This window comes from Ambystoma mexicanum, chromosome 7q (assembly GCF_040938575.1).
Source record: "Ambystoma mexicanum isolate Mex_15411 chromosome 7q, UKY_AmexF1_1, whole genome shotgun sequence".
Taxonomy (NCBI): Eukaryota; Metazoa; Chordata; class Amphibia; order Caudata; family Ambystomatidae; genus Ambystoma; species Ambystoma mexicanum.
In genome coordinates this window covers 579,178,424-579,205,216 of record NC_090941.1, presented here as the reverse complement: position 1 = coordinate 579,205,216, position 26,793 = coordinate 579,178,424, and the positions used below count along the sequence as shown (strand labels likewise).

The window sequence follows — 26,793 nt, the reverse complement described above, 5'->3', positions numbered from 1 at the left end:
TGACTCTCCCGACACTCACCGGTCTGCGGCTTCCTCTCCAGCGGCTGCTGCTGCATTCTTCTTGCTTCAACAGTCGATGGACCGGCTCCTGCGAACAACGCTCTCACCCTCCAGTGTCTATGCTTCCTCCACACGGACGTGGTCAGCGTCCTTTCCTTCCTGCTCACTTGCAGATTCTGCTACATGCAGCCCAGCACTGAGGCTCCCATTCTTGTGGCAACCCAATGGCCCACCTGGCCTGGGGGCTCCACAATCTTCCTGGGCTTTGCCAGCATCCTGGCTTCCCTTCAGGCCCCACCACTACTGTCTCCTCACTACATGGGTCCCCTGCTGGCATCTTCCACACAGGCCTCCCTGTCTCTCTCCATGTTGTTTCCCTGGGCTCTCTTTATACACCTGTAACCCTTCAATTGGTTGCAGGTGTGGATTCACCATGAGTCTTTCCTGACCATAGTTAAAGGGACATGCCTGACCCTAACAGTTCTTTGCAAGCATCTTCATCGTCCCAGTACCAAAGTGGTGAAATAGAGATGTAGTGTTCATTACTTTCAGTCTCCTCTTCTTCGTCTTAGTACTTTCAAATGTCAAATGTGGGGGAAATGAGGGGAACTGTTCTACAGTAGCCTACAAAGGTCGGGGCAGGACTTGGTTGTTCCTCAACAGGGAAAGAGGGGTACCATGTCTCGCCAGAGCGCACACTATTCCCAATCCTCAGGGGCCCTCCACCCAGCTGATCCTCCCTATCTTCCCCGCCCGAGGGTCAGAATACAAAAGCAATGGTCTTTCCCTGGCCACCTGAGAAGAGGATCCAGGGGGAGTAGAAGTGAGAATACCTTTTAGGTTTCTCACAACACCCTCCAAACGTACCCTACACACTCCCAGAGTCATTAGACTACTCTGTTAACACACACTCCCATGAACAGGCTAGATCTATGTACTTCTGTAATATCTGTAAAGTTGAAGGTACTGGGACGGAGAAGATCCTTAAGAGCCCTAGGATTTCCTTGACCATAGTACTGGGACATGGTGGCCCCTTGGAGGAGTAAGGATTGACTTGTCAGCGCCCACTGCAGGTGTGGACGCTGCGCTAGGATGTAGTTTCCAAAATAAAAAGGAAACTGAAAAGGGACTTGGTGTCATTTCCTTCAGCCCACGACGAACCCGGGAGTCTCGAATTGCACGAAAGAAAGAAGAACTAGGCAGAACGGAAGACCAAGACAAGCAGCAGACCAAGAAAAGCACCCGTCGAGGTCCGGAGCCGGTCACGCAAGAGGTAACCTCCACGCCCGTCTTGAGGAATCGTGTGGTGGCACAGCCACAGGAAGCAGAAAAGAGAACCGCAGACTCGCACAGCCCATGGATGGAGCTTTGGTGCTGTTGCGAGGACGCCCGATCCCAGGAAAGACCAGATAGCTACCGGAACCCAGTAGCAGGTTCAGGGTTGATCAGGAGGCCTGGTAGGGACACAGGGCGGGCAGCAAGGAGGCTCTGCAGCAGAGAAGTGCTTCCTCTGCCCAGTGAAGTCACGAAAGCCACTGACCACCAGAGAGGGGTCTGGGACCCAGAATGAGAAGTGAGGCATCAGTACTTGATGGGAAGATGAGCCAAGAGAGCCAATCATAAAAAGGAGAGAACCAGGGGTCTGGGACTTAAACAAGGAAGTGAGGTGTCTTCCTAGTGGTCCCACTTGGCAGGAGAGTGAACCAAGTGGGCTGGATCAAACAGCAAGGGAAACCAGGGTTTGGGACCAGAAATCCGTACACTGCACAAGTCCTGCTAACCGCGCTCTAAAAGCATCAGCTTTCTGCATTCAGGCCTCATCAACGAAAGACCTTGTTTACAAGAGGCCTCATTCACGAAAGCCTCAGGTATGAGATGCTTCATCTACAGGAGGCTCAAAGGGAGGCCTCATCCATGACAGCTTCATGTGTGGGAGGTCCAGTCTACAAAGCCTCATCTATTAGAGGCTTTTTCTGCAATGGGCCAAATAAAAAAATAAAGGCTTTGTCAATGGGAGGTCTAATCTGAGGCCTCATCAAAAGGAACTCTGGATCTTTGCATGAAAGGGCTAGAGGCGATTATGAAGATACCCCATATGCATATTAATCTGAACATGATGAATGGGGTGAGTGTGTGACGCCAAAGGAGGTACGACCTGATGGAATAACTATCTAGAGATTTGCTGCAATCTTGTTTACGAGGATAAACATAACTTCAAACCTGGTCCTAAATGTCACTGCATCAAGTAGAATGGATGAGTTGAAAAGGAAGTAGAGTCTGTCAGTAAATGCTTAAAATAGCTTTCCCATTCTAATGGATACAGACTAGTTTGGCGCAACAGAGATTATCCCAGTCTTTCTTGCCATGTTCTGCACCCTCAGGTGAAAGGCAAATTCCCTTGGCAAGCAGATACTGGCAGCAAGGCTCCACTATACAAAAACAAGCCCCCCCGCTTGGCCTGATCTAACAAACATATGGCATGAATTAGGCCCACTGCTAGACTACTTAAATCGTGGTGTGAGAATTGAGATTTGAGGCTGCTTCGGACTTCACTTTCCTTCTGTATCAATTCCCCTATATCAATATCTGGATTTACATGTGTATTCGTTGGCCGCTCTCAGGTCACATCACAGTAAGTAATTAAAATTCCCTTTGCAACTCATGGATACCCAAGGTTGTTCTCAACATTACCAGTAACACAGATCCCGAGCTAGACGTTTGTGCCAAAATTACCATAATGCAGGGCACAGAAATTGCCTGGTCAATAATCCGCACTGGCCAATCTTACTAGCCAATGGGCCAACATTAACATCACTGAACGCCACCCGCAACAGGATGCATTGTGTTCTCTAGGACAGCCATACCTCACAGTCAATCAGGTAATGGAGGGAAAAAGGAGCAATGCTGCAAGTTCAAGCCTACAGCAAAATTAACAGCTCATACTCGAGGGGTTTGCCAGTAGGAGCAATGGCAGGAGGGCATTCCTCTGTTGTTTCCAATGTGTGCTTGAGAAAATCAATCTTCAGCACGGTTGTGCTGTAGAAGATCATATCATGGTTGAAAATAGGTATATCTAATCAATCATGTACATCAAAGTATCGTTTCAAGTTCATGGGTCTTCCACTCCAATTTATTAGAGGTTTGTTCCCCAGGTCATATGCAAAAATTCCCTGGTCATATGGACATAGATTACGGACCCCTTCTCCTTTCTGAAGATGCAACAATTGTGCTCTGACGATTGCTTGATGCCACAGTTCAATCATTTTGAATATGGGGCATTTTGTTCTGTAACAGGACTGCTTCCAGAGAACACACTTCAACACAAGCTAAGCAGCAAGGCTCTTTCAAAAGAGGCGTTCCAGGTTCTTATTAACATTATAACCTTCCTCACTTGCAGAAGTGCAGTTTTGATGAGAGAATACACACTGTTCCTTGGAATCTTGCATTCCTGCACCCAAACACATCCTGTTTGCAGAGTAACCAGTCTTGGACCCCTGGGTGCACTCTACAGGACACCTCTAACTGATGCCCAAGTTATAGAAAACTCCTCCAAAAAGCCAACTTCATTAAGTCCTTTAGTTCTGAAAAATGTATAACATTTGCATACGTTTTCTGGTACTGGTAGCAGCTTTATATACTTGCCAGTCTGTACAAACGTATCAGCAGGGGAACTTGATAGAAATGGTCAAGTTCAAAGCCTCCACTATATCTTGTATTTAGAAGTAGGTAGTGCATTGTCACCATCACTGGGCCTAGATGTAGACATACTTGAAATAAGGGCACTGAGATAATCTGTTTGGGGAAACTCCAAATGTCTAATAAATGTGCCTGAAGATGGTCACACTGGGGGAGGTGTTTAACTTCCCTGGGAACAGAGGTGTCACCTACCCTTCTTCCTTTGTCGCCCCTTGCCTCTCAAGTGTGTTGCACAACCTTTGTCAACAACAAAGCTGGTTAATGCCTGGGGCCCTTTCTTTGGCCGAGCAGCGCTGGTTGCAAATAGTCTGTAGTTCCCTGAACAATCTCCTCGCTGTTCACCCACATCACAATCTCCTTTCCAGAGAAAAGTGGCACATCTAGTATAAAGATGCACACCCCTCTCAGTCTGAGCACCTTGCTCTTACGTTTTGGGAATTCTGGCTGCTGGGTGTGTCTCAGAAGAGACACACTTTTTTTTGGTAAGGGCTACAATTTATGGAATAGGCAAAAGGTTTAGTGTGCCCAGTGAGGTCTCATTCCCCTTGGTTCTCTTCCCCACCGGATAGCGCCCTCTCTGTTAGGCATAGCAAAGTTTGGGGAATTCTGGCTGCCTGGTGTACCTTTGAACTGTAGAGACACACTTTATTTGAGAAGAGGTATAACTCCGAATAGGCAAACGGTTATGCTTCTGGTGTCTGCAGAAAGGCCTCAACCCACTTTTTTTGTTTTCCCCACTTGCTAGCACCCTCTCTATTATTCATAGCAAAGACAGTCTGGTGCAAGCCTCCTTCAAGGTGCATTTATCAAGAGCTTCGTTCTGTACTAGTTGCTGAGATCCACTGTCCTGTTACTCAGGAAGGATAATTAAAGGGTCCATGAAAGGTCTTTTCTGAAAATTCCCTCGAATCAATTGCATCTGTAGTGGAACAACATGCTCCTCTTGGAGCTGGTGTGCCAACAATTTGAGCTTTTGCGTAGGCATATCTCGATCTCACCTCCTGGAAAACTGTTTCTTTTTAGTCATTGATCCTGCAGGGACAATGGGGGAGATGGGGTTTCTTCCAGGCAATACACTTTTTCAGTAGATTTCGTAAAGACAAGTTGTAAGGGCGTAGCAACCAATGAAATCCAGTGTCTTTCTCCCAACCAGTTGGTTGTACTGCCATCCTTCTCTGACAGTTCTACTTCCTCAACCAAGAAGTTGCTACTCTCTCTGGACATTAGAGGTGACCTAAAAGCTTTATTGATCAGGCCAAGAAATGAGGCGGTCTTCTTAACTCTGTTGCCCTGTCGTTGCCTCCGACAGGCCGCGAAATACATGTGGAGAAGGCCAGATCTCGAAAGGAAAGATTGCATTGCGTTTCAAGGACGCCAGCGACCCTCTCAGGTGAACGGCAGAGTTCAGAAGGTGAGGCCAAGCATATGGTACTAACCGTGACTCGTGAAGTAGAGATTGCAAAACCGAGAAAGAGGCGCCACAGAGCCGGTGAGTTGGCAAGCAACCTTAGAGACCGGTATGTGTTAAAGTTTGAAATTGCAACAGTATATCGCAAGTGAAGGATGCATGCGTGAGGATTAGATGCAAAGAAAGGCTGACCTGTGAATGAACTTTGATGTAAAGGACAGCTGTGAAAGGAAGTAGCCCACTCTAAGGTCTCTGTGAAAGGTACATTGTTTAAAGCGATAAAGCGAATGAACAGCATAAGTGGAAAAAAAGAAGATTTCTTCCTAGAGAAGGGAAGAGGGAAAGTTAAACTGTGAACTTTGAGTGGAAGTGGTCCTGCCGGGGTCTGTAAAGAAAGCCACGCACATTCAAAAGTCTTCGACATCTGAAAGTGTTCCAAGCCCGACTGAGGGAGACCCGAAGTATAATAAACTTGGGAAAGGGATCCCCCTTGAAAGTTCATGTTGAAATTTATCATGAGAGGTCTGAGCGCGACAGAGGGAGACCTACATGAACTGTATGGTGACAAGTCTGAGCCCGAAAGAAGGGGGGACCTTTGTGAACGTTTTGGTTGAAACTTTATTTTTGGAAGTCAGGAAAAGAGACTTTTACGTGGAAGGCCAGGCGGGTCTCGATCCATATTTTGGAACTGTTTATTGTGTTGGAGACTGAACCAGAGTGCGTCCTCCTGTCTGCATGGACCACCTTACTCTGGGAGGTCTAACGTGGGGAGGAGAGCTGGTTCAACCACATTATATGATATGATATGATAGGTTAATTATAACGCAATTAATACCCAGAGGTTTCTAAGCGCGGACCTGTGTTGCTACGTGTCGTCTTGCTTCCAAGACGACCACGTTGCCCCTGAGCTACCCTCCCGGGACTTATCATTTGAACACTGATTTTTCCTTTTCCATACATTTCTCCTCTTTACACTTTTTTGTACAATAGATTGGGCAGGCATTAGGTTTTGTTAGCATAGGCCATTTTCTTTGGACGGACTCCACTAGGACTGCAGTATTTAATTTTTGATGGTTGAGACTAATCCCATCTTAGTTATAGGGCCAAGTAGGAGTTTCTCCAGCCCCAACAATTTCAATGTGGGTTTTACAAATTGTACCCATTGTGTCTGTATCATACTTGTGACACCATGCTTTTCCTACACTACTCACATTAATGGAATCTCTGAAGCTGGCATACCCAGTTAGATTTGATCATGCAACGAGATTTACCAAGAAGGCCACTTCCTGGAAGAGCCAAAATTCTGCCAGAGCAATGGTGGCCACAATGGCGTTGCCTGCCTGTGTTGCCCTTGAGGGCAGATCCAGAGCAGTGACTTGACAGGCGAATCATAAGCTTCCCAAGTGCCATTGTATGGGCATGAAGGCCACCAGGGAATAGAAGTTCGCACAGGCGGTGTCTCAGAGCCTGTTTCATTGAACCGAGCCACATACGTCTCCTCCTCCCTTGAAAGATACTGCCTTGGCGTGTTTTAAGTGCTTTATAGTGTATTCAAAGCATGTGAATTTTCGAGAGATCCAGTGATGAAGGAAAAACGTGCTTACATTTAACTACGGTTCTCCAGCATTAATATCTTTCATAGATTCACATGTGACTCTCCCACCAACCGTACACGAGACTCTATATCGTACACTCTCCAGGTATTGCAAGAATCTGAAAATGTCCTGCAGGGGAGGAGTCAAGCGGGAACAGTGCCTATTGCCTGAGGCGCAAATGAGCCAAAATGAGTCCAATAGAGCACTACATTGAGTGTGGTGTTTGTGTGTTTACAATTGGACCTGCTGTGTTTTTGTTTGTTTTGTTTCTATAGTGCTTTACGCCAACACGCTTTATTGAGATTGTGCAATAATATGAAATGATGAGAAGAAATTCACAGAGCACACAACAAAGCAGGAGCAAAACAAAAGAAGCCATACATGGAGAAAATGAAATGATGAACCCACAATATTATGTAAATGCAGGGCAAAATCAGGTGACTCCACACAAAACCTAGACGATAACAGGGAGTGGGGGGGTGGTAGAGACTAAAAATACAATAAACAAATCAATAATGAGTTATTAAATACCAGCAATGAGTCAACCGGACTGCAAGGCACTGAGCACAAAATCCACAAGGGCAACATTTTTTATATATTTGGAAGATCCAAACAAAGGGGAACATCAACATCCCAGAAGAGCCCCAACAACAGAAAGGACACAAAACCCCTCCTCTAACATCTCCAAGCAGTACCTGTGGTAGTAGTCACTATCACTAAGAGGCCTCCAACGGCTCTTCCAAGGTCTTCAGCCACATAGCTCCTAAAGGAGGGAGATCAGTTGATAACAGGTGACTGGTAGAAGTAACAGGTGGAACAATCCTGACCCGCTCAGCCCAACAGGCATTCAATGGTGCCCACACCTACTTCATTTCCCACAGTACATCCAGCAGAACACCCAGAAAGAAGCAGACAGCCAGCCTGTCCTCAACCAGGCCCCAATCATCTGACCTCCCCTGCCCCTGCTGGCGAAGGAAAAGAATTCCCCCATGCTACAAGTCCAAGCCACTCCCTGCCATAGCCTGTGAGGAGCCACCGTGGCCATGGCAGAAGGAACAAGCCTGAGGCTGGAGAGGACCAATCATACCTAGCCACAATCACACCTGCTGTTGCAGGGTCAGGCGGAAGTGACGATGTACAGAGTCTTCCATGGTAGTTTTCTCCTTTGCTTTCAGCCTTGTTAATTTACCACGGAGTCTGATGGAGAATATTCATAGCATGTGAATCTATGGAAGATACCCGTTCTGGAGAACCTTAGTTACAGGGTGGTAAACGTTTTCTTATTTTGCAACTGGTGTAGAGATGAGGATATCCACCCCCCAACATCCCAAGGGGCATATTATCCTCTTCCATACCTCTTTACGAATGTAGTCTTCAGCATTCATCTACAAGAGTTAATTTAACAGTACAATCCAGACAATTAAAGAAAAAAGCATGAACAAGAAATGCATTTTTACCATCTGTTGATAAAGGACTTTCTGAGATGTTTGCTCGGTATGTTTTCTCCGGCCTCACTTTCAGCTCGATCCTGGAAATGTAAATGTCATCCTCTCCAGACTTTTGCCTCCTCCTTTGGAGCCGATGAATTCGGCAGATTCAAAGTTTGAAACCTGGAAAACTGCTTTCCTGGTGGCCATGACATCATCCCAGAGGGTGAAGTCTCCCCTGAAATTTCATGTGGGCACAGTCACTCTTAGAACCCTTCTGTGGTAACTCCCTAAAATAGCATCAAACTAGCACTTAAATCAAGAAATTAATTTGGTGTTTTTTAAAGAACCTAAGTCAGGTCAGCAGCAGAACGATCACTACATACAGCAGATGTTAGGGTGTCTCTGTAATTACATTAACAGAACAGAGGTGATTGGGTAGACATTCTTTGCTTATCTAAAAGCTACAAAAGCTCAGGTGATCTCAAAGCCTTACATCACTAGGTAAATAGTTTTCTGTCTGGGCACTCCACCAAAGGAAAAGCTGCAGCGATGGAATTCCTGAAGAACACTCGGTTGAAAGAAATCTGCAGAAGTTGTGGAGTTCAATGGGGTTTTATTCTACAAACCTTACTTTCGGTACAAGGATATTATAGCAACAAAAAAAACTCTTGAAGTGAACCCAACATCTGGTCCTACCACTAAAGTATTTACTTCTTTCTACTCTATGTATATTCAATAAGCATTTTGTAAGGTAGAAAGCACACCTTTTTCCACCTTTGCAGTCCCCCACATGTTATTGCTGGTGTTGTCTAATGCTCTGGCCATTTTACCCCAGGGAGTTCCATGTAGATCTGACTGTAGATCCAACTCTAAAATATGTGTGGTCCTTTGGGGTCCCCTACAGCCCCAATAGGTAAGGGCTACTGCCAAGAGGTGACCATTAGATTCCTAGTCCATTGACCTGATTGAGACAGGTTCTGGTCAGTAGCAGGGTACTTTAGGATATTGGCTGCACAAGTTGTAACGCTCTCTGCTCATGGCAAGCTCTCTTCCTTCTGAATGCTCTCAAAATGGAGTCGCTAGTTGTTGTAAAAGCCAGTAACCATGTAGATGCCTGTGTGGGCTTCCCATCGAATCCCCATCTCCTGTGTTTGCCTGTGAGAATGCTTGTGAATGTTGGTGTGCAGTGGCCAGCACTGAAATTCTACCTGCCAAATGTTTATATGGCGTATAGGGTATCTGATTGGAGGTTGTCATCCTCATCCCGCTGGTTTCATCTAAAACCCAACCCTTTGAAACACACATTTTGTCCACTGCTTGATCCTTAATCATCCAGAGAGACGACTGACCCAAGGAGGAAGACGGAAGATCTGTTTGCAATGTTTTGGACATCAATAATCCTGATTGTGAAGATCAGCCCCTTTGAGGTCCAGAATGAACTGTTTTGATTGCTCCTTTCCCTTCATTCAGCAGGGACAACAAAATCCATTGGTCTGAAGGTATTTTCATGTCTTTCCAGTCCTTGTGCTCACTTGTTATGCTTGAAATCTGGAATCAAGCACTCCCTCATGCTAGCTTCCTGGCATGTGTTTTGACGCTGTTGGACCTTTATACCATAGCAGGCCCATGGCACTATTCCTCTGTCGTGGGGATTACCTGTGTTGTGCATTGGTGCAGTTTAATGTAAATGCTATTTGATTTACTTACTGGTAAATATTTTGTAGATATTTATTGTGAGGATATGTCCTTATTGTGAACCTATCAAAAGTGTTTATTGTACCTTGAACCAGCTCTCATATTCTGAAGAGTTGCCTTGACAGCTCTGTTCATGCTACCACTGTAGAGTGAGGATAACTAAGAAGAAACATCCCGTAAGCCAAGTAGACTCATAATTCTGACCCTAGAAGTAAGATTTAAGAAAAATCTCCCTTTCGCATGTGAATCTATAAAAAAATCCAGTGCTGGAGAAATCTAAGTTACTTAGCGATAAGGATAGTAGTTCTTCATAAATACGTTTTTATAGATTCACATACGACCCATCTGGCCTCTCCAGAGTTTGTGCTGGACTGTTATTCTTGTGTGCTTTGAATCTGCCATTCAAAGTGATGAAGGTGGGATTAGGTAAGTAGGGATAGTGGCAGTTGGGATGAAACAAGCCCTAATAGCCTTAGAAAATTGTCTTAATTTTGGCACTGAACATGTTTATGTTAATATGTGTGTATGGCTGTGGGAAAAAGATGTACATTTTTTACCAGCGAGCATCATTCTTCGACATCAAGGAATAATGAAGAAGCATGTGAATCTATAAAAGATATCGGTGATGGTGAACTATACCTAAAGTGAAGTCATTTTGATTTACTCAGTGTACTCTTAGTCTGTATCCCCTGTTTTTCTCCCTCACATGCACACACCATAATTTAATAAGGTCAGGATCTGGGTTGATTTGCGCAAGTGCACTGGACTTCCCTTAGCTTTATGATTTTCATTTTCTGGCTGCACCTGTCCCACACGAATGTAACAGTCTCCCACAACATACCATGGGTACTAGTACAACTGTCACTACAGTGGGTAACTTGTACTAATTCACCCTACTTTTAGATGATTTATCTCTGCTCTTGACAGCTGTTTGCTAGATTTGCATTGCTAATGGTGCTCTTTTCCTCTCCTTGGTTAGGTTCTATCCTGTGTATTGGACCCTCTACTGCAGATGTGCACTGTATCTGCTAGTAATCTAGGTACAGCGGATATGGCCACATTTATGGTGAATTGCCTTTACATGATGAAAACGACACTGGCCTTGTTTGAATTCACTGACAAGCGTCTGGAAATGCTTCAGTTTCAGGTAAGATGTTTCTGTGGATAGTGCAAATTGCCCATTGACTAGCATTCTTCTATACTGTTTTTATGTACAGCAGGGAAAGAACATTCCAGGTTCATGTGTATTCTATTAGGAAGGAGCACTTGCTGTCTAGATTGCTTGCCGTCCACGTTTTAGTGCCTAACAGAGATGTCAAATATGATGCTTTTCTGAAAACAATCTGCAGGTTATAATCAATGACACATTCATTTTCTATTGTTAAAGAGTTAGACTAAGTTAAATAAACGGGACTTATAATATAAACATTGTTACCACTGGTTTTGTACAAGTACATTACGCCCACACAAGCAAGCTTTGCTTACGTTAGTATTAAGGTACTGAGAGACATTCTTTACTAGATTGTGGGAACAGCTGTGCCATTTTGGTTATAACCGAAAAATGAAATAATGTTACTAAAGTGGGATATGCTCTCATCACAGTTCCCATTTGCTTCCTGTGCAGCCCACCTAACAATCCTATTTTTTTCAAAGACCAGGATTAATATTGGCTGTCTCATTGTTAAAAAATGAGGATGAGAAAAGAGAAGCGTCTGTGCTTAAATATATGGTGCCTTTAATGGATTGTCCTGCCACAGATTCCTCATCTTGGATATATCCTGTAGCATCAGCAGAATCACAGGAAAACGTTATCCCAACAGAGGGTGCTTTGTGACTCCAGCATTGGGATCCCTTGACATGGCCACTCCTTGATACCGGACATTACTTTGGGCAGCCCAAATATACCTCACACCACACCCGAGATCTCAGTTCCTATTTTCTACTTGCTCAGAATGCTTAACAGAAGACATGGCATGGTTTTCTTTTAAAATTATCTTCAAGTACTCTGAATGTCTACTCCTAGACCTTTGAGATTCAAGTGCTGTGAAGACTTAGGCCCTTATTGCAAGTTTGTCGGTATGCCACCCGTAATTTCTGCGGGATACCAGCAAACTGCCCCGACTGTTACCAGTGCCTGATATCCTGGTATTACTGGGATATTCTAGGTGCCAGCAGCAGCGGTAAATCATGTTCCATGGAGTCCCACATGACTCCATGGAGGGGATTGCCAGAATTACCGGCACTGGTAATACCGTTGCCGGTAATTCCAACATGTATTTGCTGGTCGGGCTGGATCAGTGCCCACACTGGCAATCTTGTCTTTTGCCGGTCCAGTACAATTGCTGGTGCCGGAATTACCAGCAATTTTACCAGCAATTACTTCCAGAACGGCAAAACTGTAATGACCCCCTTAAACTCGAATGTCATTTCTTTTTAAAAAAAACATTTTTATTTGATTTTTCAAACCATGGTGAAAAAAAAAAGAAAGCAACAAACCAAACCAAACCATAACATACACAATATGACATCGCATGTCATTATGTATTTTTGGATCTCCTAATGAAGTGTCCCGCTGTATAACTGCTTGTTGTGCCCTTAGTACGTTACCCTCCTTCCCTCCTACCCCACAAACAACACAACCAGCCTTTATTACTCCTCCCTGCCCATTTCCACGCTGTGCAATCATTACGTCCCGCTTATAACCACAATGTTAAATTATTCATATTCATACAGAATCAGGGCTTCCAGAATCTGAGATTGGGGGTGCGAACAAAGATTGAGTTAGTGCATTCTAAGACGTAATATCATCACCACATTCGTTTGAGCCCCGGAGACCGATTTATGCCACACCATCATTTGTCAGTGTCCATTTCTGTAAATCACTCCATCACAGTTCTACCGCAAGGTCTTTCAGGGATATCCAGCTCATTGCTATCCTATGCTTTGCTAACACATAGGCTAGATCTTTAATTTTGATTATGTACCATCTATTCTTCAAGCGTTGGAAAGTACCGAACAAACAAGCTGCGGGGGATTGGACATTCAGAATTATACTTCCCCTTGATATTTTGTTCGCAATTTTCCCCCAGTATTGCTGTATTATTGGACAAGCCTAAAACATATGCAATATCCCAGCATTCTCCTCGTTACATCTTGGACAGTGTTGTTTGTCTGCACCTTCAAATCTGGAAATATTCAGAGGCGTTAAGTAAGCTCTATGTGTTATATACAGTTGTATCAATTGTGAGTACAAGCACATTCTTCATGTCGAAGTACAATTTGACCTATTGTTCGCATAGCTTCATGGTGGATGTGTGTCTGCTTCATGTCTAATGCATCTATGGGTGTCGGCTTCAACAAGGACATCACTTGCTTTACCCACTCTGGTCACACCAGGTTCAGTTCTTTTTGATTCTGTACATTCACCTCTTCCCTGTCTCTCGACATTCCTCCCTCTGGTAGAGATCTCCACCACATTTCTTGCAGGTACTTTTCCCCAGTAAGGTCCTTTGCAGGTCAATATCTTTGTCACCCCTCTCAGGTCAACACAGTTCTTTTTGCTCGTCCACACTCCAGGTCATGTAGCAGCGCTCCCCATCTGGTTTGCAGAATACCCAAGTCTGGACGTAATTACGGGGGTCTCAGGGATAACAGAATTTAGACCCTGGATGGACAATAGGACTTCTCTCTAAATCTAAGTGAGGTAGGTTGTTGGTTGTTGTGTGTATGCATGTACTCTCGTGTCCATATTTGTCATGATCTTCATTCCTACCGCCTTTTTAGCTGTTTTCTTGCGTTGGCTGATAATTCTCAAGGTGCCTAATTCTAATATAACAGCTATTAGTACCTTGAATGCATTAGCCGACCAGGAGGGGGGATTCAGTAGAACACATGTGTGAACCAATCATCTTTCCCTATTTCTTCTAACTCCTCAATCATTTTCGGTTGTAGGTCGGTCAGTAGTGTTATACCTTCTGTGAGGGTTCCATTTTACTCATTGTTAGCAGGTTTATAGTTACAGCAAGATTCGCCAATTTGTGCACAAACCCCGCCTTCCATGGCTGTCGGGTCCAGGACATAGCTATTTTCTGAGGGCCCTCAGTCTTATGGTCCTTAGCTCCTCCTTTATTGTGTTGAAGCCCTTCAATGTGGAATTGTTTGTAGCAGCTCCCATTTGATGATCTGCAACCATTTAGCATTGGTATGTGTCTGCACCGCGGGGGTCAGGGAGGCACAGAACATCTCAGCCCTGCTTAACAATATGTGCTCCCATGGAATGTCATCAAGCACGCTTTGCATCTTTTTGGTGATATAATTGCTCCCTCGTTTTGTTCGTTTGAGCGGTAGGGATCTTCTTCGAAATGTTTATCCATTTTTGGGAAGTCTGTAACGTGCAAGTCGGGCATGCTTATCAATACCATAGAACATAATCCTCCCCAATTTGGGGGGGGGGGGGAAGTGTCATGTGTGCTCTGGACCCACAGGCCCAATCGTGGTCCATGAATACTGCAGTACCTGTCTTCATGCCGGCACATAAAAAATGTTTTCTTCTACTTTCACGGGCCAGTATTCCTGAAACAGAGTGTGGTGTTCTTCATGGGTAATATGGATACAGGGCCTGCCTCATCCTCTGCCCACGTGAGCAGTTTTGAGTATTTGATCCATTCCTTGAGAAATGTATCATTTACGTTCTGTACTACTTCCACTGGTACTGTCAGGAGTGCCTGTGCTTTACATTCCATCATCACCTCAACCCACCCACCTGAGGTGTATAACTGCCCATGTCTTAGTAATTGAGGTCTCTCTCAGCACCCGGGCACCCCCGGTGTCTCCTTCCCTACAACATTTGGGCACTGCAACACCTTTGTATCTACTATTGCAGGGTCTCCTTTGTTTGGGCCTTCCAATACATATCGTATCATTTTATTCTTCATCTTTGGGTCATCCATTATTCTCTTTGTTTCTATATTACTATCCTCCTAGGGGAACAAGCTTTTTGACACCCATCGCAATGTTGCCCATCTCTCTTTGAACTGTCCTCTGGTTGTGCATAGTTCTAAATGGGTTAAACAATGGACATCATGTGCAGCTACTTCTGTTGCCACACATGTCCTGCTCATGGAATGGGGAATGAGAGAGCACACAACAGCTCTCATCAGACGTCTCCATCTCCACTCGAGTCATGTGTTGATACCACATTTTATTAGTTAATCGTGTAGAGTCGGCCATATTGGCACTTGCATGATGAAAATCTTCCATTGCAGTTCTTTTTAGTCTCTTTCTCTGATTGGTGACAACAGGGACAGTTTAGAAATGTACTTGGTCCACTATAGGAACGGGGGTAATATTAGTATGCTCTGGTTGGGGACCTTGGTAAAGTACCAATTCTCATAAGGCAAAAAGGACAAAGAAATAAAAGAAACAGGATTTAAAGAATGTAGATATAAGCATAATTGCACCGTTGTCCACCTTTTGGAAAGGAGCATTCGTGTTTGGCTGTTTTTGTGCTAAGAGTGTATATCGTACAAAGGTAAGGATCCCCATTTTTTTTCAATCACAGTACTGTTTCTTAGTTACCTCTTCTTTATACTCTAGCTGGGAGTGTCTGTACCTGCAAGGAAAATTGGCTTATGGTACAAGACAATCTTAGTGCAACAAGAATTGTATAATAATTGCTATAAGTATTCTCTGGACAATCAAATAAGTCTTGGAATATTCACAGAGCGTTACCGGTGTGATGTTTCAAGATCAGAGGGCCAGGTAAGAATTTACTATATAGAAAAAGCTATAGAGATGGCATTGGATGTTGGTTGAGTCAGAAGCAAGCCGTTTGCTTGTGCAGGTATAGGCTCTTGGGTTCAGAAAAGGCAGGGTTGTATTTCTGTTCTCTTGCAAGATGCTGTCTGTTCCTTGTAGCTGATCTTGTCACTTCCTCCTTTTCTTCCGCTTCAGGGGTTGCCGGCAGGGTGGTCTCACTTTTGTACAGTTCAGTGTCACTGAGGTGAAGCCAAGCTCGCCTTCCTTGAACCTAGACAGCTGGAGGGGTAGTGTTTTCCATGAGAAAGGGGCCATCGACCCTAGGTTTGTTCCATGTTCTAGAAGAACTTCTAACAAGGACTACTACTCCTGGGTATAAAACGGGCTTGGCAAAAGTTTGTGAGTCAAGCTGTTGGTTGTCTTCCTCATTCTTCTTTGACCCCTCCTGCCGGGCTTGTATCTGTTGAGACATAAGAGACAATTGCCATCATAGCAGCTCGATATTCATGCATTTCTAATCCAAGAACAGTACATGTACTGTTTGGGCATCCGTTAGCACTCCAATGGGTGGTCCGAAGGGTGTGTGTATGCAGCGTCCCATCACCAGCTCATGAGGAGTCGGGCAATGGTCAGAGCCGGGCCAGTTGTGAAATGCAAATAGGGCCAAGTGTAGGCAATGGAGCCATCCCTTTTTCAGGGTCAGTTAGATTTTTGCTATTCTTTCCTCAAGAAGACAGTTGAGTCTCTCACAAAGTCTGTTTGCCTGCAGGTGATAAGCAGATGACAATTCATGCTTTATCCCAGTAGAACTGTAATGTGTTCAAAGAGTTCATTTACGAAATGCGGTCCATTGTCGGACCAGAGAACCTTGCACACCCCCATCTAGGGAAAACCTCACGTACAAGGAATTTGGCGGAACACGTGGTATCAGGGTGCATACATGGACCAGCCTCGATGCACCTGGAAAATGGGAATACAACTATCAGTAGGTACCTATAGCCGTGGGATCACATCGACATAGACGATATGTAGGTGATGGAAGGGTCCAGTAGGATGGGGTATTGCTCCTCTCACTACTCGCAGAGTGTGTCCTGCCATAAGCTGTTGACATATCATGAAATTAACAATAAACACAGAAACATGCTTGGTCAAATAGGGTATAAACCAGTCTTCCGAAATCAGCACTGCAAGGGAGGGGGAGGAGGGAGGAGGGAGTAGGGAGTAGGGAGGAGGCAGGTGTGTGTGTGTGTGTGTGTGTGTTTTTGAGCTGTTCTAACGCTACCTTAAGTAATGTGAGGCGTATCACCGGTTGCCAGTGAGGTCCTGTCGCCACAGCGCATTGGTGGGGGATACTGACCAACCCTTGCTTTTCTTGTGGTGTGTACTCCTTTAATTCTGTGATATGTGCTATAGGAAGTGAATTAAAGCCTTCCTTCTTTATCATGCCAAGTATTCTTGTGTACTCGTTAGGTGGTGTGTTGAATTCGGAGATTTAGGGGAGATATGATTTGCTGTATCCTGGGGTGGCCGGACCTCTCCTACCTTTCCTTCTGATTACGGTGTACCCCATGGTTCTGTGCTTGGTCCTTTCCTCTTCTCTCTTTACACCTCCCTCATTGCCCCTGTTATCTCCTCGTTTGGCATCTCCCACCATTTCTATGCCGACGACACTCAACTCTTTCTCTCTTTCTCCTCCTTCTCAACTGATCTCCACCACAAACTCTCTTCCTGCCTTACTACCATTAAGAACTGGATGTTCTTCCGCTTTCTCTCTCTTAACACCGACAAGACCGAAGTCCTTTTCTTTCCCTCCAACTCTCTTCCACCTCTCTTTCCTCCCCCTTTCATTCACTTTCCTCCCTCTAATCTCCCTATCTCTCCCCAAGCTCATCATTTAGGCATTCTCTTTGACTCCTCTCTCTCCTTCTCCCAACATATTTCCCTCACCTCTCGCTCTTGTTGATGCCACCTCTACAACATTCGCAAAATCCGTCCCTCCCTCAGTTTTCATGCTACCAAACTCCTAATCTCCTCCCTCATCTTCTCCCACCTCTTCTATTGCTCTTCTCTACTCTTTGGACTACCTACTTCTCATCTTGCCCCCTTAAATCCATCTACCACTCTGCTGTTCGTACCCTATGTCTCCTTACCTCCCGTGACTCCATCTCTACTTTGCTCTCTTGCCTTGGCTGGCTACCATTTCACTCCCAGCTAAATGTTACTTTCTCTGCCTTGTCTTCAAATCCCTCCATGGTCTTGCTCCTCCTTATCTCTCCTCCCTCCTCTCTTTCTACTCCCCCTCCCGTTCCCTTCAATCCGCTGACCATATCTTTCTCACTGTACCTCCATCCCCCTGTGCCTCCTCCCGTTTCCGCTCCTTCCAACCTAGCGCCTCTGCACTGCAACTCACTCCCTCTCGCAATCCACTCCACCCTGACCTTCTCCTCATTCCGCACCTCCTTTAAATCCCTCCTCCTCCATTCTCCTCCTTGAAACCTCCCCCCTCACTGCTTCCCCTCCTCCCTTATTATTTCCCCTGACTATCTCTCTCCCCTCTCCCACCTCCTCTCTCTCTCTCTCCCTTCCATTTCCCTCCTCCAACTCATCACCACCCCTCCCCCCCTACCCAGTCCCACTCCCCTATTCCCCCTCATCTCCAGTTAATTGCTCTTTTCACTGCTTTGTTGAATGATTCATATTGTAATTTTGCTTCCACCGTTATATTGTTGGTTTTTATGTATTATGTTGTTCCACTGTACAGTGCCTTGGTGTAAAGCGCTTTATAAATCAATAAATCAAATCAAATAAATCAAATACATATGCTGCTTTTTTTAGCCACAGGAAATGATGTCTCTTCCTCTAGTATGTCCCTCACATTTCACCACAGCAATGGCAGATGGGAGCTGTAGTGAGTCTGAGTCTGGCCAATAACGGAGCATGCTGCACGGGTCTACGGTCTGCTTGTAGGAATCCCTACCTCAAAGTGACAAACCTGTGTGTACTGTTGACGTCACATAGCAAGAGTCGAAATCCAGTTATTTCCTAATCCTCATGCATTGTGAGGGCTGCAATGAGCGCTACTAATTCTGTGGCTTGCGCTGAAAAATGTAAAGGCAATCTTGCACTGTTTTGATTCTGTTTTTATCAGTGCAGTCCCAGTATGTCTTTCCCCTGAGCCTTGATCAATAGTTGAGGACACGTCAATAAAGAGTACTCCCCACCCCTCCAAGGGAGTTTTCTCCAACAATGGAGTATGTCATAATGTTCTGTGTATTTGGCGCAGTCATGTACGGAACCTCCTTTTCCCACTGGTTCTGCTATGAACGTTGCTGGGTTTACCATCCTACACCTGACAATCTTGATTGGCAGGTTTGATATAATCACTTCATACCCGGGTGCTCTTTCAGTCGTTAGTGTACTTTTTGGTTTTGCAAGAATGGCGAACAGGGCATGTTCCACATACAATAGTACTCCACAGCTCATTGTGATAGTTGTTGATTTCTCAATTGTGAAGGGTGAAGCAGCCAGCAATTGTTTGCAGGGGTAATGGCCCTTCATTACTGTGTCTAAATTTCTGCTGTAATAGGTTGATTGATTGATTTGATTGATTGATTTTTGATTTGATTTTTTTCATTTGTAACGCGCATGTGACGAAATTAATCGTATTTTGGCGCAGATGACAACAACAGTAGTAGAATATATAGATTGCAACACATCCCCCCCCCAAAAAGGCAGGGCTATCTGCCTAAAAAGAAGTTTTTCAGTGCTCGGCGGAATTGCAGAAGAGAGCTCATGGTCCTAAATTGCAAAGGTAGAGATTTCCACAGCCTAGGACCGAAGACAGAAAATCTTCTTTCACCTCTAGAGGTACAAATTGTATGGGGAATGACCAGAAGATGACTGTCACTGGAGCGTAATTGTCTTACTGGGTGATAAGGCTGAATTAGCTCTCTCGGGTACAGAGGGGCGATGCCATTAATGCATTTAAAAATATTGCAGGCCGTTTTAAATTTGATACGGTCGGCAATTGAGAGCCAATGTAGCTCTCTCCGATAAGATGATACATGGTTAAATTTGCCTAATTTAAATATCAATCTAATGGCCGCATTCTGGGCTCTCTGAAGTCGCTGAAGTTGTTTGGAGGGGATGCCCATCAATTGACTGTTACAATAGGCACTAGTAGCACTAGGTGGGCACTAGTTAATGCCCCTACCACAGCAGCATGAGCCTCATTAGGCATATAATGAAGTGCTTGGCGTAGCATTCTCAGGACAAAGTAGAATGCTTTGGTCTTAGCTCCCACCTGTATTTCACTCCCCAGATCTCCTTGCCACATACATCCCAGATGTTTGATTTTTGAAGCAAATTGAAGATTTTTGCCCAGCAGTTTTGGTACAGGCAATTTTTTAGCAGCTGTCGGTAGATGTTTAGGACCGAATAATATGAGTTTGGTCTTAGCAGCGTTGAGCTGTAAATAGTTCTTTGACATCCAGCTGCTAACCTCTATCAAACAGTGCTCCAGTTTGCTAAACGCTTCCTGAAATGTGGTAATTCGCAGGAATATCTGGGTGTCATCGGCATTTGAATGAAACTCAACCCATACCGTCTAAGGATTTCCAGGAGGGGTCGAATATATAAGTTAAACAATAGTGGTGATAAAGAGGATCCTTGTGGAACTCCACAGCTTAAACAGATAAGGTTTGACAAGAACTCTCCCAGTCTCACACACTGCTGACGGTTAGTCAAAAAAGACTTAAACCTTTTCAATGCTGAATCTGAGACTCTTCCTACCTCCTGTAGTCGTTCTAAGAGGATTTCGTGATTCACTGTATCAAAAGCCGCGGACAGATCCTGCATCACCAAAAGTGTGAGCTCCCCCTGATCCGCGGCCTTAAGTAATTCATCCTGTACTACTGGGAGGGCTGTCTCGGTTCCGAATTTTGGTCGAAATCCTGATTGGAGTTTATCTAGCAGTAATTCATGTTCAACAAACTCCTGGAGCTGGTTAGTGACCACTTTCTCAAGAATTTTAGCTGGCCAGGACAGGTCCTGCAATAGGACGATAATTTTGCAGAACCTCTGCGTCCAGTGATGTTTTTTTTAGTAGAGGTGAAACTATAGATAGCTTTAAGCTCTCCGGAGCGATCCCTGTTAACAAAGACTTATTAACAAAAGTGGTGATAAATGGAGTCAATTCATGCGCCAATTATTTTGCTGCATAAGCTGCTAAGGGAGAGAGAGAATCGATTGTAGGTTTAAGGGTGGTAATAAGTTGATAGATATTTTTTTCAGTAACTGAGTGAAAATCAAATACAGGTAAAGAAATCTGATTTTGGGGACTGACAGATTTAGATGCCACAGAATTTGTAATACATATCAATGGATTTGCATGGATAGTCTCTTCAATGTCTATCCTTATTTTTTGATTTTATCTATAAAGGAGTTGAACAGATTAGCTGTTGAGGCCAGTGGTTTGTGTCCTACGGTAGACTCCTGTGCGAGTACTGCTGTCATTAACGCAGTCATTAATGCCCCATTTGAGTGAGCGAACAGGAAAAACTCTGCACTGTAATCCAGTCTTCCCAGGATCGGTGCAGGACATATTGCCCTTTTTAATTTGTCAAAGGCTCCCATCATCTCTTCTGTCCACACCGTGTCTATTGTCCTTCTGGGCTTCCTTACGTCCCCTCAGCATCTGCCTGACATACAGGCTGTAGTCAAAAACCCATGTCCTGCAATAGTTGCATAGCCCCAAGAACTGTTGCATCTCGCTAATCATCTTTGTCTGGACTGTTTTCCTAATCACCTTTGCTCTATCTGCGGTCCCTTTCCGCCCATGTGGTGATATCAATTTTCCAGTATTATTACTTCCCCTTGTCTACCTTGTTCCCCTTTTCTGCCAAGACTGTCATTAGCTGTACTGAGTTGTCTCTACACTGCTACACACCAAAATGTCATCTACATACTCAATTATCATGCTCTCGAGGTGTACATTCCCTAGGTCCATCTGGAGGACTCGGTTGAATATCGAGGGGGACTCACAGTACCCCTGTGGTTTTAATTCAAACCATTGTTTTTCGTTTGATGAACAAACTTTTACAACATCAACATAAAATTAAATCTCAAAATATATATGAATAACATTTACATTCAATTTAGAGAAGACACATAAAACCACATTTACATTCAAGCTGAAAGAAAGTGCATAATTGACTCTATGGGCTACTATACACCCCAGAAAAAATTAAATGTAGATACCTACGGTAGGTGTTATTGTAAAGAGGCCAGTGTTCATGTCTACCAATTCCTATTCACATAAAAAAAAACAATTTCCTCAAAAAGAATCCCTGTTTAGCATAACCCAAGTAGAATATCCTTAAGCATCAGGCATTTTTGGCATCTTTTGTTCAATTTCAGCATTGATAAGTGCAAGAAACCTTGACAGTAGCAATATGAACCTAACACTATTGCCCCACATACATGTCGTCCAGAACCATTCTCTTGCAATGAGTGTGCCACCCACTCGATCGATTCCAATAATTTTAATGCGCTCATTTTCAAAATAACTACAATAAGTCACCAGATGTTTAGAGGTTTCTATCTGCGAGCCTTCTTCACAAAACCTGCACTTGAGATTAGCCTTACCAACATTTTTCCAGTACCCTCTCAGTTTCCACTTTTTATTTCGGTACGTAAATTAGGTCAACTCTTGTGATTCCTCATGCAGGGGGATTGAGAAAAATCCATTTTTTTTTGTCTATTGCTGTAAAACACTTTGCTTTAGATGGGATGTTACACAGTATAGTGGCTGGCTTCAGAACCAATGGAAATTCAGCTTCAACAATATTGTTTCGGGGCCCAAATCCTGGATAAATCTCCTATTGATTTCCTTCACTGGGTACACCACTGTGGCACATGGGGATTTGGATGGTAGCAGTATTCCCTGTTTCACTAGTGCTGAAATTGTTTCATATATGCCCTTGTCTGCTTTCTTTGAAGTGGAATACTGTTTGACTCTGGGTAAGATCGCCCCTTTCTTCAATTTAATTTTAGCTGCCACTACTCCTTTCAGCAAGCTGGCACGGTAAGGACTACTGGTCCACAGTATGCTTGGTATCTGTGTTAAATCTTTGTGAAAAACGGACGGTGTCTTTTTCATCAGTGCCATCATCTGTGGTAGTTCCATATTTTATATTCTTACCCAGTTTGTGTGAGTTATGCAAAATGCCACTTCATTGTTTACCACCAAGGGGCGCAGGCAAAATGGAAGCCTGAACGCCAGCCTCCTCAGAACCCACTTGTAATGGCAGTCTAACTGCGCTCTGTCCATCGCGCGGGCAGTTTCAAGCCCCCGCATTGCTGCATTATAGGATCAGCTCCCATCCGATCCAAGCCTGATAAAAATCGGTGAGGGGATAGCCTGAGAACCGGCATGGACAAGAAGCGCTCCAATGCCTGGCGACTGTGGAGCAGAAAGCCTGCGTGCCGAAGCGGCCCAGCACAGCAGGTGGAGGGGAGCGGTGCACCGGCCCTTCACAGCTTCTGTGAGTCGCGTAGTCTGGCCAATCCGGCATTCCCACTTCACGATACCAAGAGGTGGCCCCGGCGGTGCAGCGCTTTGGCTCCCACACGCGAGTCAACCCGGTAAGGAGTGGAACCAGAGGGGGGTGGGCGTAAAGCACAAAGACAACAGCGCTTAAAGCGCTGCACCTACCTTTACACCCCCTTGCCCCACTGAAGCCGGGACACGTCTGCCGGTTACAAACAGCGGGTCACAAACATTTAGTGGACCGCACAGCGCAACCTGGCACCCAGCGAAAGGGGGAGGGTCGGCTTGCGCAACCCTCTGGACCCGGGATACATAAAAAGAAAAGGTCAAAGCACAGACTATAACTCACTGCGGGAGTGGCTGCCAACATATCCCGACATATTTCGGTAGGCCCAGAGTAAAAAGGCCTCACGAACACCACCCGATTCAACCAACAAAACAAGAGCTGCGCTGTGGGGCCAACGGAATCACAGTCAGTAGCAAGACACTGACGTTAGGCATGCTCATAGGCCAACACCGACCCAGCAGCCATAAAGCCTGATCCCCTGTACACAAGGTGCCCAGACAGGGAAAGACTTAATGAAAGGGGCTACGAAGCACTCACCGAGCTCAGAAGCAATCACGCCCTCCTCGCATAAAGGAGGATGTGGTGATCAAAAGAAGACCGTTTGAGCCGCACCTTTAGGAGATAAAAGAGAATATGGTGCACGTAGGGGACACTCAGATCAGGTCCCGAGTGCGTATATACACGCCCTTTGAGCAGCCCCTCTCAACCGGAGAGCAAAATCAGCTAAACTGAATCACTAAAACTACAGGGGCTCGTCCACCTATTTGGAGGGACAGGTGTCGAGGAGGCTCCAGATAAAGTAAGCCTCAATTTAGCAGTAGCGCTCCCACAGGGTCTGCAAACCCCGATTGAGGACAGCCACAGCTGCCTGGTTACCCACCCCAACCATGCCGTGGAACCATTCTTGAACCACCTGAAGCCTGAGCCCCACCACATTTCTAATCATAACACTGTAGCCCTAAGGCAGTGTTTGGCACACTACCAGAAAGAGTACTGCACTGGGAGTCGCCTCGCAATATACAACGTCCATATACAACAAGCCATTATATGGTTACACATCGACCACCCCCTCAACACTGTGACACGACCTACCCCACGCTCCCCCCGGGACAGTCCTAGCTACCAACCACCCAATCCACGTAGTAGCGCCAGCACCTACCATGCCTTCCACACTCACACTCCCACAACGTACCCCCCACACCCTTCCTACCAGCACTACACATAGTCACTCTTACACTAAAACATACTCCTGCACACCATACCCCCAAGCAGACCCACAATATCACAGCACCTAGGCCTCATTACTGCTCACTAGTTAACTCGCATCCCATGGAGCTTCGCATGAGAAATCAAAGACTAGGCTTCAGATCGACCCATTGCTCAACCACCTCCAAAACATACCCTATAAAACAACCCCACCACCCACCACTACCGACAGCCGCCCCATACCCAGCACCGCCAAAACGTGCACTCTCACTAGCATCCCCACTAAAACTAAACCACAAACAAATAAGGCCACCCTATTCCAGTGTGCTCTTACCAACAAACGTTCCCTACCAGCACATGCCACAGAGATCCACGACCTCATTACCGATTTAGGTATAGACATCCTAGCCATCACAGAGACCGGGCTACACAAGGCCTCTGTTCCGGCCATCTGCCAATCCCTACCACCAGGATACCTCATCTTGCGCCAAGACAGAACCTCCAGCAAAGGTGGAGGGGTAGCACTAATCCTCAAGGAATCTATTAACGCCAGGCAACAAAAAAACACTGAGACAGACAACTTTGACCTGCTTTCAGTATAAATATCACCCTAGCCAAATGATACCATAACACTCCACATTGCTTATCGTCCACCTGGACCAACCAACGACTTCCAATCCAAAATCACCCACATCCTAGGAGACAAACTAAAACAAATACAAGAGCTATTTTCTTAGGCAACATTAACTTAGGCTTCCAAGACCCCAATGACAAGAAAGGCAAAGCCCTCGCTAAAGCTCTCCTAGACCTAGGCTTCACTCAACTAATCAACAACTCGACCCACAACAAAGGTCGTACACTTGATTGGATCGCGGGCCACAATTGTGCCTTAGCTCCAGCACCCCTCTCCCATGGACGAACCACCACCTATTACACTTCTTCATACCATCTAAATCTAAGCCAACAGTAAAGCCAAACCCACCCGCACCAGCCACACTAGCTAGATCCATGAAATCACTCACTGCAGAAAGAATCCTCCCCCCTCATTGAAAACTCTGCGCTCGCCCACCCTACTTCCAGTGATCCCACGGAACTAGTCAAAATGTATAACACCACGCTCAAAGAGCTACTAGACACCATCGCTCCATTGGAAAAGAAAAAAGCCAAGCAGCCTCTCCATGCTAACTCATGGTTCACTCAAGAACTCCTTGACGCCCGAACCGCCAAAAGAGTAGCTCTAACCTCCTGGCAGAATAACCCTTCCACCACTACCAGTGACTCTTACCACACAGCAGCATGCCATCTCCAAAGCCAAAGCAGACACACGTACAACTCGAGAATTGAGAAATCAAATTCCCAATCCAATGAATTATTCGCAATCTAAAACGAACCCTGGTGTAACAATATCCAACACGCCATGCTAAACAAAATTAAAACACTCCAGAACAAAATTAAGACCCAATCTGACAACCTGCTCAAAGTTACTCTACCCACCCATAAGCCATCGCCCACCAGCTACAGACCCTCAACAGGGCACTAACAAACCCACACCATTTTCATTCAGGGAAGTAACCATCCCAGAAGTCCTACTAATCATGAAGCGCATCAAACCGTCACTATGTAAAGGGGACACATGCCCGGCCAACACCGTCAAAGACTGTGCCACAGCCTTAGCCCCATTCATCACCACCTTTATCAACGCCTCCTTCACCAACAGTACCGTCCCACTCACCCTTAAGGAAGCATGGGTGCGCCCACTCCTAAAGAAACCCACCCTTGACCCAGACTCCCCTACCAACTACCGTCCAATTACTACAGTGCCCTTCCTGTTGAAAATCCTGGATAAGGCTGCATACCTACAGATTCACTCTTACCTAGAAACCCACAATATCCTAGGAAAAAGACAATCCAGTTTTCGCCCTCATCATGGCACAGAATCAGCCCTCTTGGACCTCAAGAATCAATTACTTGAAGCCATGGACAAAGGCAAATCCTCACTCCTCTTACTTTTGGATCTCTCTGCGGCCTTTGATTTGGTTGACCATAGGATCCTGTGCAAACATCTCAAGGACACTGCCCGCTTCTCCCATGAAGCCACCGCCTGGATAACCTCCTTCCTGCAAGGCCGAACGATGAGGGTCTTCTCTGATCATGCCTCAGCCACCCCTTCCGCCATTGAGTGTAGTGCCACAAGGATCCTGTACCTCCCCCACTCTATACAATCTCTTCACCCTCCCACTGTTCAGCAACCTAGAAGAATTCGGCATAGCCTTTACCAACTATGCCGACGACACACAAATTCTTCTGCCCCTTACTGGGAACTATGAACAAGACCTTAACACACTCCAAAAGGCTTAGGCACACATCCAGGCCTGGATGGCAGCCAATGG

At 45.3% G+C, this 26,793-nt stretch overlaps 1 protein-coding gene across 2 annotated transcripts in view; it reads left to right on the top strand.

Moving 5' to 3' along the window:
• COG6 (component of oligomeric golgi complex 6) overlaps nt 1-26,793 on the top strand; it is a 1,358,763-nt gene that overhangs the window by 920,054 nt on the left and 411,916 nt on the right. For both annotated transcript variants that reach the window (XM_069639705.1, XM_069639707.1), the window contains exon 15: nt 10,804-10,971. In XM_069639705.1, coding sequence (XP_069495806.1) covers nt 10,804-10,971 — 168 coding nt within the window. The remainder of the gene's footprint in view (nt 1-10,803; nt 10,972-26,793) is intronic.